At 45.8% G+C, this 11,924-nt stretch overlaps 1 protein-coding gene across 1 annotated transcript; it reads right to left on the reverse strand.

Annotated features, from left to right (window-relative positions):
• Positions 1 to 269: 269 nt before the first annotated feature.
• Positions 270 to 10,185, reverse strand: tbx18 (T-box transcription factor 18). Its single transcript, XM_083934390.1, has 8 exons — positions 9,731 to 10,185; positions 8,035 to 8,197; positions 7,575 to 7,676; positions 6,340 to 6,511; positions 5,618 to 5,785; positions 4,198 to 4,262; positions 2,739 to 2,833; positions 270 to 2,105 (listed from the first exon to the last, which is right to left on the reverse strand). Exons 1-8 carry the CDS (start codon positions 9,963 to 9,965, stop codon positions 1,564 to 1,566), a joined length of 1,542 nt encoding a protein of 513 aa, XP_083790516.1. The 5' UTR covers positions 9,966 to 10,185; the 3' UTR covers positions 270 to 1,563.
• Positions 10,186 to 11,924: the final 1,739 nt, after the last annotated feature.

An 11,924-nucleotide genomic window follows, 5' to 3' on the forward strand; every position in this document is an offset into this window, starting at 1 on the left:
GTGTGTTTGTGTGTGTGTGTGTGCGTGTGTGTGTGTGCGGTGGAGAGTTGTTCTTTCTCCTTGTCTCCTGTGGTATTTTTCATTTCTCTGGAATCCAAAGCTTGTGGAACAACCCCTGTCTGTGACACACACACACACACACACACACACACACACACACACACACACACACACACACACACACACACACACACACACACACACACACACACACACACACACACACACACAGCATTCCCGTTCCCTGTTTTCACAATGAAATATTATACTGTAAGCATTGTAATCACTTTACTTTAAAAAAAAAAGTGGAAAGAAGACACTCACACACGTATGTTCACAATCGCCTTAATAAACAATACAGAATCAGTTAAATTAGTAAGATATTGATTACATATTAACATTGTGACATGAATAGATATATTTTATTTGGCTCAAAAAGGTCACAGAACATGTTAATGTCCTCGGGCCAAAGGGCGTGCTGATATAGCGCGTTTGCAATAAAAGCTTCTCAGTCAAGTTCAGGGTTGGCTGTCGCGCACCTGACCCGGTCTAAAGAGCAGAAGCAGGTGCGTTGGGGTTTTTAAGTGCGAAGGGTCACACAGCCCTTTATATACACATCTCTCCTCCCGCCCTCCTCCCCCTCGCTATATACAGAGTCATCATATGCAGTACCATCTGTGTCACACAAGGGAAGACCTACATCGGCCCAACATCCAAACAACTACATCACACGTGATGTAGAATATGCAGGTTAGTCCAACGTCCTCACTCTCCCACTGCTTTAAACTAGTCAGTCCATAACTATCACTGGGATATCTCCCATGGTCCTTTATGGCCATGATGTCATGATGTCCATATGAGACAGGCTTCCTGGTGTTGTGTGTAAAAGTTTTTTTTAAAGTCTGAGAGGTGAAAAGGCCCTGCCTGTAGTGCATAGTACTAAATGGACTATGTTTGTTATTCCAAAGACTCGATCGCAAACACCACCAGGCATGTAATGACAACGAATTTAATTGACAAAAGGAGTTAAGTCAAAGTATGCCACAAAGATAAATTTAAAGGTAGCGTTCAGTAACTCCATCCAGAGTGGGCAGGATCAAGGCAGAACGCTGAGTGAGTATAATAGTTACTGCTTCAGGGCCTCCTGCCAGGGGTTGAAGTGCTTGCTTTGAGTGCCTGGGCCAGCCCAGTTTCTGCCCAATCCTTATTCAGTTCCAGTTCACTCACTGGGTTACATCGTTCGGACTCCTTATCCAAAGCCCCAGGACGTTTCTCCCTTTAGTGACCACTGCAGCTGCACATGCATGTCCTGGAGAACATACTTGAAAGATAAGAATGTGGTAATAATATTCCCTTCAGTTAAAGGAGCTTTGGCGAGCTCTTCATGCTCACAGAGGCAACGGCTGGGGCTGTCCCTCCTCCCTGTTAGTCCACAATGGAGCCTGATGCCTGGTCAGCACGTGGATGATTAATTCATAGAACGTTCTGAACCAAAAGCAACTCACACCCATTCCAGGGTGTCATTTTGGTTTTCCTGACAACCCTAGATGTCCAGAGTCAAATTCAGCCCATGTGGGCGGTGACCTGTGAGGCTCCACCTCCCGGCTGGCTACCTGCCAGTCCTAAAGTCCGGCTGTCAAACAAGAAGCCCTGCTGTCCTCCACTGAGTACGCCTAGGCTGTCCGTTAGCGTCCCACTGGGAGACGAACCAAGAAAGGGACTCTGGTGATTGGCAGTGGCAGCGGCGGCCATTTTATCGGGGCTGGCTGCGAGGCGGGGTGAGGGAGGGAATGTGTAGCCGTACAGGCTGTAGGGCGGTGTGTGGAGGCGAAGCCCAGCGTAACCCTGCGGGGTGGGGTTGGATAGATAGCCAAGTTGAGAAGCAGGGAGAGGCAGGGAACAGAATCCTTCGCCGTCATACGCCGATGGACCTCTGGGATGGTGGAACGGCTCCGGGTGGTTGCTATAACGATGGAGAGGATGCGTGGGTCGGCTGCAGGTGTAGTCGGGCGGGCTGAGAGGGCAAACCTGGAAAGGTGACGAGCATGGGGACGTGGAGAGCAGGTGAGATGATGGTCCGATCCCTCCATGAGCTCCTGGGATACCTACAGACACAGAGCCAGAAAAGTGAAACTGAGATCCACTTCAATGATAGCGTTGTTTGTTCAAATTCAACCATGAATGCACCAGTTCAATAAACCAGATCGGCACTATTCTTGTTAGGCCAAACGAGCATCTGCCCTGACATGAGTGATCCACGTTCAATACTGAATGCTGTTTCTTTGTCGAGGCCATACAAAAATCCAGTGTTTCAGACACATTCATTCAGTAAGTGTGCTACCTACTGAACTTTAAGGTAACATTAAACCAGATTACCTTAAATTAAATGATTCCAATGAGTTCTACACAGTGAGATGCAGGTTTCAGAAAAAGCGTGCATGAGTATTGGATCATAACTCTGTATTGATGGAGACCCTGAGTGGAGGTATCATAATCGGTATCAGGAGATAAAATGTTCGATCTGGACATCTCTGACCATAACTTGTGATTATGTTCACCAGACAGGGATCGGTTATGCCTGGGAAAAACATGTCAGTGTATGTCTGTCAGAAGCACAAAAGGAAGCATTGTGATGTTTTAGCAGAAGTAGAAGGTTGGGGTAAGTGTTGAGCATACTGTGCCATTTAGGCTGGATGACTCAGTTGAGTTATTCCCAGTGTCCTGTGAGTTGACTCTACCTTGCTTAGTAATGCCAGGGATGTCCTCAAATGTGAGTGTTCGCAGAGATGGACGCCAGAACGCGTACGACTCCACCAAAGCCTCCAGACCCATCCTGTAAAACACACATGAATGCATGTTAACACACATACATCAGCATTCCTGATAAATCATCACAAAATCACTCAGATTTCCTATTTCCTCCTCTTGTAGTTTCTGTAGTCACTGATGCAGCTGCAGCTGCTCTCTCCCAGCATGCCTCGCATTACGCCAACCACCTGGCGGCCATCTTAGTCGCCCGTGGGGCCTCTCTTGCCATCTCCATGGAGACCGCAGGTAATGAGGGGCATAAACGCCACGTTGGGATTGGCTGCTGCCAGCCGGGTGCTCGGAGGTAATTGCTTTCACACGGCTTTTACGGGCGAATCAGGACGAAGGAGCAGGAAGCCGCAGCAAGGATTTATGAGGTGGGACTCCCCTTCCCCCCCCGATCTACCTCACCCTCCTCCTCTAGGTGGGGCAGAGGGTTGCTGTGGCGGGGTAATGCGAGTGCTCTGTTACCCCTCGTTAGCGTGAGGATAAAAGTCCTCCCCCCCGCGGGGTTGTAGCCACGGTGATAATTTAGACAAGCTGCCCGGAGCGGTTCTGTGTGCTCCAAAGCAGCCTATCAGAGCCGGAGTTTATTTAGCAAACTGCTTAACTCTTCCTGTAATATTTAAGGAGAGACTTTTTTTTCTGCCTTCCTGAGTTTAACTTTTATAGGGTCAGCTGTCAGGGTTATCCAGTTTGCCGTTCCCTACCTTCCTCCCTCTCAAATTCCCTGTCTCCTCCTCTTTCTCCCGCTCCTGCTCCCCCCCCCCCCCCCCCCCCCCCTTTTCTCTCCCCTCCACTCTAATGATTTCTGCGAGGCCTCAGGGGAGTGGCTGTTTGGAGACTGTTGGAGTTTTACTGCCGTGTTGTTTTAATGCCGTGTTTATATATGTTTAGAAATGTGTTTATACAGATTTTCTTCAGGACGCTCTTGACTTTTTATTATTTTGCTGTTGATGTTTATGTTCTCGAGGCCCACTGGAATCCGACGCTCCATTTAGGTTTGCAGCCGAGGTTAGACTTTTCCCTCCCAAAGCATGCGCCCCCTAACTACGCAGTTGTGGGGATTAATGTGCCTTTAAAGTTAGCACATTTAAATGAAAATGCATCACCGCTTTAACACGGTGAATCCATAATAATATGTGTCCACGTCTGTTCAGTAGACTTAATTTCTCTTCTGCCATCGAGGAGCGAGTTAATGTGAGGCTGTTGCACTTTTTCCATGAGAAAAGAAAATAAGTAAATACAAAGCTTTGCTCCCAATAAAATCACGCTGAAATAGCCGTGACAAAAACCACAAGCAAGCCAGAATACAACGCAGTCATGCATCCCACACAACCCCTAATGCACTAGATAATGTGAAAATCTCTGTGGTTGAATTGAACTCACCGGTTTCTGCCAGAGTCTCTGAAGCCTTTGGCAAATGGGTTCCTGTCAATTTTCAGCCTTGTAATCTGAAAAAAGTCAAATAAGACTCTAATTATCTCCTAAAATGACGTTATTACAAAGTCCTTGATAACATTTACACTGCATATGTGTAGTGAAAGATGATTTCCAGCCCAAATAATTGTCTTTGTAATATTTGAATTGGATATATTAATAAATACATTGAATTGTGCTTAGTTTGCTGCAAACTTGTATGTGTTATATGTAGTATATATATATATTTTCCTTGCACGTGTGTGTGAATGTGTGTGTGTGCATGTTGGTTAATGTCTGTGAGGCTGCCCAGGCTGTGGGTGGCGTTTAAGGCCCAGCTCTGTGACCCGCATCCAGAGGGGACTTTTATAGGCGTCACCAGCATGTTCTGACTGCAGCCATCATGCGCTGTGGGCCAGGCCGACCTCAGCTAACATCCTACTTCAAAGATCACGTTGACTGATCCAGTACAACAAAAAAAACTCAGTAGCTTTTCCTCAGTGAAGACATTGGCTTTAAAATTTGGTGGGAAAATATGAGACACTCGAGCGACTTAGAAAAGTATTTAAAAACCCATTTAAGTGAAGTGAGTAGCACCGTCATTTTTTAACAATCAGGCCAATAAGAGTTTCTCTCTCTCTCTCTCTCTCTCTCTCTCTCTCTCTCTCTCTCTCTCTCTCTCTCTCTCTCTCTCTCTCTCTCTGTGTGTCTCTCTCTCTCTCTCTCTCTCTCTCTCTCTCTCTCTCTGTGTCTCTCTCCTCTCTCTCTCTCTCTCTCTCTCTCTCTCTCTCTCTCTCTCTCTCTCTCTCTCTCTCTCTCTCTCAATTTCAACAAGCTTTATTGGCATGACTGTGGTTCACAATATTGCCAAAGCGTACAGAATTACAGAAAAAAAGTAAACAATAATAATAATGATGATGATGATAACTCTCTCTCTCTCTCTCTCTCTCTCTCTCTCTCTATATATATATATATATATATATATATATATCTCTCTCTCTCTCTCTCTCTTGCAAAACAAACACAGAATAATTTTGCTTTTAAAATGCAGAACAAACCAAGTGCAAAACATAAAATTGCAATGATACAGAAATTATTATTATTTTTAATTTAACTATTTTTAACGTATTTTTTTTAATCTTAAATCTTAAATCTTATAAATCTAAATCTTATCTCATCTTAAATTCCTGTTCTATCTCATCTCATGCTCCTGTAACTCTAGAAGTCACTGCTACTTAGTTACTAGTACAAAACTACAAACTATCAGTTGGCAACAGGACCATATAGCACATATAGTGTTGCACTTGCGTATGTGGGTTTCTCGGCCACGTTTGCTATTTCAGCCGGGTTTAAAGAGGAAATGTGGTTGTGCAGAGGTCAGCGGTGCTACCTGTTGATTCTGATAGGCTGTGACGGTTGTGAACACTGTCTCGGGGAAGGCGAATGTGCGGGTGCCTTCCCCAGCAGGGATGGCTCTCACTGGGGATAACTCTTCTCCACACTCCTTGCGTATGACGTGGACCCGCGGCTGGTACTTGTGCATGGAGTGCAGAATGATCTGAACAGGGAGGGGAAATGATTCTTTCAGGCACTGTAATTTCACAGCTATAATAAAACAGGATTGTTGGATAATGAGCATGCACACCTGGGCACAGAGATACAGGCACCTGCACACACACACACACACACACACACACACACACACACACACACACACACACACACACACGCGCACATCCACAATATGTAATATCAGAGACCCTCAACTTAAAGAGACAACTGTGGCAACAATATCACATTTGTTCTGATTCTGATTTGGGATTTTTTCATTTAATTACGTCATATTTATTGTTATTATTTTTGAAAAAGCAGCAAAACAGTTAATTTTCATGCTTTTATTGTCTTGTCAAAATTTTAAAAAACTCAAATTATTTTTGTTTATAATTATAATGGTTACAGTTTTAAAGGATACTTGTTACAACACAAAATATAACATGATGTATTCCTATGATAAGGGAGGTAAAATACAATAAAAAGCGGCCACGGTAAGGTTCAAGGCCTATGCAAGACATATAGTTTAACAGAAGTATTTTACCCGTAGTGGTCACTTACATGTCCCTGATCGTCCAGTTCGTTGTTGGTCAGTTTCAGTTTGTCGAAGCTGACCACCTGACGCATCCACGTCTCTCCCGAGGCCGGGGAGTCCGGGTGGATGTACACCCTGGGCGGCACAGGAGAGTCGGCATTCCCCGCTACCATCCACTTGGAGCTGTGGTACACGTACCTTCACAATCACACACACGCACACACACAAACACACGCAGGTAAATTAACAAAATGTTCTAAATTGGCATTTTTCCCCCATCATGCAATGCACCATTTCACACGCACGAGGCAAAAACGCCAGAAAAAAACCCCAAGGATCAGTAGATAATAATCACAATTTTTATAAGAAAGAAAAAACACTGATCCATCAAAGCTCTCATCACCATACTGGCTTTTTTTTAACACCACGGAACAAACACATTTTTTTCTTGTGCGCTTCATTGAACCAGGCGCCGCGTAACACGGGCCTGGTTGTAGGCCGGTGTAAATGCGAACCGTGAGCTATAAAACAATGGCCTCCCGCTAGAAAACCCAACTAATTAGTCCCTCATCTGGTCGAAGGTGTGTTCATCACCTGCTGTTCAGCGTTTGCTCGGAATAAAGAGCTGCAGACGCGCCTTTATGCCGTGCGTCAGCGCGCACACGCAGCACCATTATCGTGATCCGCAGGACTAGTGTGCGCTGCCCTGTCACACAGGCCGAGTAGGATGTCACTCATCACCCCGTGTTCACATATAAAAACGGCTTTGTGGGGCGTTTGAAACGATGGAGCCATAGCACGCGAGGGCTCGGCTGCAACAACACGCTGTTTTCTCCTGCGTTATAACGACATTTGTTGGTTTGACCTTCTAGGGTGGAGAGGTTAGCCATCCAAAAGGCCCTTTCCAAAAGGGACGGCAAAACCGCCGTGACAACAGCTCAGTGCCAAGCGCCATTTGTGGAGACAGAGCTGGGGCTGCACAGTTGGGCTGTCCCATGCACGGACAGTGTGGAGTCTAAATTAAGACATACGAAAATCACTGCACTGTTCCGCTTCCATGGCACATGCGTGTGACCACCTCTGTTTCTGTTTTTTTACTTTTTTAAATATCATTTTAAATGTATAAAAGTCTCACAGCCTCTTTTACCTCTCGCGTGCACTGGGAAGTGTTAATGTGTGTGTGTGTGTGTGTGTGTGTGTGTGTGTGTGTGTGTGTGTGTGTGTGTGTGTGTGTGTGTGCGAGTGTGTGCGCGCGTTTTACCTGTATCGTTTGTTGTCCACGGGGATTATATCCATGGCAATGTAATACTGCTGATGCGGGTCCAGGCCCGTAATCTTCACACGCATAGCGGGGAACATCCGCCTGACAGGAACACCAAATAAATCATCAGCACTGGAGACTTCAGATCCGCTACACGGTTAAATCACACGGGCATTAATACTTCATAATAACAGCACAGCAATAACTGGATAATTATCATAATAATAATACAAATAATAATAAAAAGGTAATAAATATAATAAGATTGAAATGGTTGCTTAGGCTGCCGTCTTGGTGTGGATAAAAATACTTTATTATCAGTTATTCCAAGTCAGCTGGTTACTTCTATAATAATCTGCCTAGTTTCAATAAACAGAATTTACCATTACCGTGACTCCTATCCCGTTGTTTAATATTTATATGCATGTTTTTTATTATAGACAGCGCATTACGCTCTCACCGTCCAGCCTTGGTAATGATCATTTCCGTGCCGATCTCGTGGAACCGTTTCCACAGGTCTGATCCCTGCAGATCCACGTGGGTCTCCTCTCCGCTGCCGGTTACCGGGGCCGTGCACTGGGCTGCAGGCTGCGGGCTCTCCAGCAGCGCGTCCTCGCTCTCCGCTGCACCGGAAAGGAGGCGAGATTAACGCGTTTTTAATGGCACTAATACACCCACTAATTACAGTGTGTGTGTCTCTTTTTAGACATGTAGTACTTTGACTCAAAGGGCTTCATTCTCAACACAAAAGCATTTAAAATCACACACAGACATTACAGCAGGGCGAACTCCCTAACACTAACCATTAAGATCTCTCTGCTTACGCACGTTTTGCGTTCGATTGCCCGGATTTTAGTGTCTACGTTTTTATTTTACATCGACATAATTGAAATTGTCCCATTACAGAGATTTTAACAATAAAGAAAAACAACTTCCAGCAGCCCAGATTCCACTATACACTCCAGTCAGGCTATTTTACTGCTACTGCAGGGAGATAAAATGTTTAAAAGTAGTAATTAAAAAGTAGTGCTGTGATACGTTCATTAAACTCACCCTTGAATAGAGAATATTATAGTTGTATGTGTCTTTAAACGCAGGTTACTCCTCATTACTGAACCCATACACCAGTGTGTTATGATACAGTCGAAATGGCACATTTACACACTCACTGAACTCCAGCTGAAGTCCCAGTAGGACCTGCGTAATGATTTTCATGATGGAGTGCGCTACTTGAGCTCCAGTCTGTTTTAATGGCGGGGATATGTTAAGAGGACACACTAACGGTGGTGTTTATGTGTCTAGTCGCTGTTGTTATTTGCGCTATTCATCACGGGCCTCGCCAGGTGGAGAGGCTGGGGGTGGGGGGGGGGGGGATTTATGGACATTAGACATGGGCCTAACAAGCCACACTAGCACAAAGACAAGTCCTCAGCCAGGCGCATTTTCTGAACGCGCAGCAGATTGAAATCCTTGTCAGGGCCGCTCGGTCTGTGCTCTCTGCAGACCTCTCAGCATCCTTGCCGTGGCACTCTCCTGCCTTTATACGCTGCTAATTGGCGCGTTTATGATTGCAACACAACCCATAAAGCGTCTCACATTAGTCACACTCACACCACTCATATTTACTAGACAGGGGCCGCGATATGATATCACATTTCCACTGTGATACCCTGACCAAAGCCCATCAGTCTGGCTTTATAATCTGGATCTGTTGCGTCTTATTACTGTGCTTTCTGCAGCAAAAGGCACGAGAGAGCCCGCGTGATCCTGACGGGGAAAACACGGAGCTGCTCATGATAAGATATGAAAGTTCAAATCATATCCTAAAAAATAGTTATGGGGTATCAAATGTGTGTGCATGGCCCAGTAAGTGGCCTAATAGCTGGATTCCATGCAGTAAAAAGCTTTATGGACAATTACAGCCGAGCAAGTAAAACTGGTTTAATGCAACATGAGCATTATTTTGGATTTATTTTATAGTTTTTATTAATTATTATTATTTATTTGTACATGTAGGATACTAATGTGTCCATGTTGCCACTTCAAGGGCCTATTCCATGCATTCATTGTTATTTATTATTTATTCTATCAAGTCGATATTATTATAAATAACAATATTATTATAATACTTTCTTTCTTTGTTGTTATTTACTTACGGGATCCGTCACTGGCACACTCTGCCTCGCTGCCCCGGTCGCTGGTGCACGCTCTGTCGGCTCGCGGCCCCGGGCTCACGGTGAGATCGGAGACATCAGTTCCGTCCTCGTAGCCGGGGGACACAGCATCCTCTCCGGCCGTCCTGCGTCTCTTCTCGGCTCCGATCAGCGCCTCCACCGAGAACGCGTGCGCCTTGACGCTCAGCGCGCACGGGGACCGCCGCTTCTCTGCCATTTCCCTCGGTTCTCGGAACAGAGGCGCGAGAGGAAGGAGACGGCGTCACGAGCAAGAAAAGTTCACGATACGGGCAGTGGCAAAAAAAAGAAAAAGAAAAAGGGAATCCAAGATGACAGTCCCGGTGCTTTCCGTGCGATGGTTCGTCCGTCCTCGATCCGGACCGCGGGGGGAGCAGAGGGAGCCGGGACGAGCTGTATAAAGTCTCCGTTATCCGTGAGAGCCGTGCGGACTTTTGGAGAGTGTCAACAACCTCAGCTTAGAGGAGAGCCGGAGAACGGGTCCTGTCAATCACAGCGCGCAGCAACCAATCAGGAGTGATCACAGCCCCCCGGAACTTTCCCCTGGTCCCGCCCGCTGTGGGGGCCGCTCGTGCCGCCTTATGTGGTAAAAGTAGAGCTGGTGAATGAATCATGTCTTCGGGCGAAGGAGCGCGAGGAGCGTCTCTCTGGGGGCATTGCGCGCATTTTCACACACCGGCCCGACATGCTTTGCATATCTGGCCGTTAGAAGCTGCCTCCTGGACGGTGGGCGCTCGTGGCTCCGCTCCTGGAAATCAGCATTTTTTTTTTATAAAATGTCTCAAACAGAAAATATCCCGAAATGTGTTTTTGTGCACGTGATGATCATCGCAACTATGAGCGGCCAGGACACACTTAGGTCAGGCCGCTGGTGCCTCTATTTAGGCCTGCAGGCCCATATAGCAAGACAATGTGTGTGTGTGTGTGTGTGTGTGTGTGTGTGTGTGTGTGTGTGTGTGTGTGTGTGTGTGTGTGTGTGTGTGTGTGTGTGTGTGTGTGTGTGTGTGTGTGTGTGTGTGTGTGTGTGTGTGTCCTATCAGTTCTCCAGACGTTGTCATCCACCGTCCATCAACCGTGCGCGTCTCAAACAGACTCCAGTGACATTATGAGAACAAGCTGTGTTTAATTAACAAACAAAAGCAACATTTTGCAGCTTGACACGAGTGTGTGTGTGTGAAGTGAAATACTGGTGACAATGTACTTCAAATATCAGTCCCTGTTTCATTTCCACAACACAAATGTTCTACTGAAAACAGATAGAGGACCATCTCCCCAGAAGTTTCAAAATAAAAGCGTCACAGCACTCACAGCCACATATAGACCATGTTAAAAAAGGCCAGTTCCGCGTGTGTATAAGCGGCCTATGTCAATTTAATGATAAGTATAAAGGCGCAGTGCTTGCTATTTATAAGTGTGGTTGGGAAATGGAAGTAATAAACACTATATGTACTCCAAATAACCTGTATTCCGACGTCTTCTTGAGTCTGTAAATAAAGTAAATGCTTTGAGATCCAGGATTTTATAATTGATATAATATAATAATAATAATAATAATATATTTCGCAGCTTAAATGAGTTGAGGGATGAGTTGGAATCTCTTCATACACGTTTGGGAATCAGCTTCTCCACTTTCAAAGCTGCGTAAATGAGCGTGCGGACACACGGGGGGCGCGTGTTGGTGCGCGTGAGTGTGGAGGCTTTAACATATGGAGGGGAAGAACCTGGCTATAAATAAGCAGGGCAGCGAGGCCGTGCACGAGTGTGTGTGTGCGCGCGTGCGGTTTTCTAAAACGGATTTCGATGGTCTGATCCATTCTCCGGTTTTAATATTCAACATTACGCGCGTTAATGGCCTTGATTAACGTGCCAATGTGTTACTTAGCAACGTATTTTAATCATGGTTTAGACCAAATCAATTCCTCTCATTGGTGACATCAGGATTTCATTCAGCCTATTTTCATTTCTTTGCCTCAGTGATGTTTCCTCCGCTAACATCAGCGCACAGCTCGAGGCCTCTCGCGGCTTTTTTGGTTAAATAAACAACACGTCCGCATCGTTTATTGGCACGAATTCAGTGTAAATGACTGGACGTCAAGGGGGAGGTCCGCGCCTGTATCCGCGTGCGTTATCAGATCAAAAGCCCGGTGTTTCGCTCCCC

The sequence above is a fragment of the Echiichthys vipera genome, assembly GCF_963691815.1.
Source record: "Echiichthys vipera genome assembly, chromosome: 19".
Classification (NCBI taxonomy): domain Eukaryota; kingdom Metazoa; phylum Chordata; class Actinopteri; order Perciformes; family Trachinidae; genus Echiichthys; species Echiichthys vipera.

What these genes read in the sequence shown, in the direction of transcription:
- tbx18 (XM_083934390.1), bottom strand. Translation starts at nt 9,965, where the DNA reads ATGGCAGAGAAGCGGCGGTCCCCGTGCGCGCTGAGCGTCAAGGCGCAC. An exon ending in GTGGACAACAAACGATACAG is followed by an intron (nt 6,512 to 7,574) that starts GTAAAACGCGCG and finishes GTGATTGTGAAG; the next exon opens with GTACGTGTACCACAGCTCCA. An exon ending in AGAGACTCTGGCAGAAACCG is followed by an intron (nt 2,834 to 4,197) that starts GTGAGTTCAATT and finishes TGTGTTTTACAG; the next exon opens with GATGGGTCTGGAGGCTTTGG.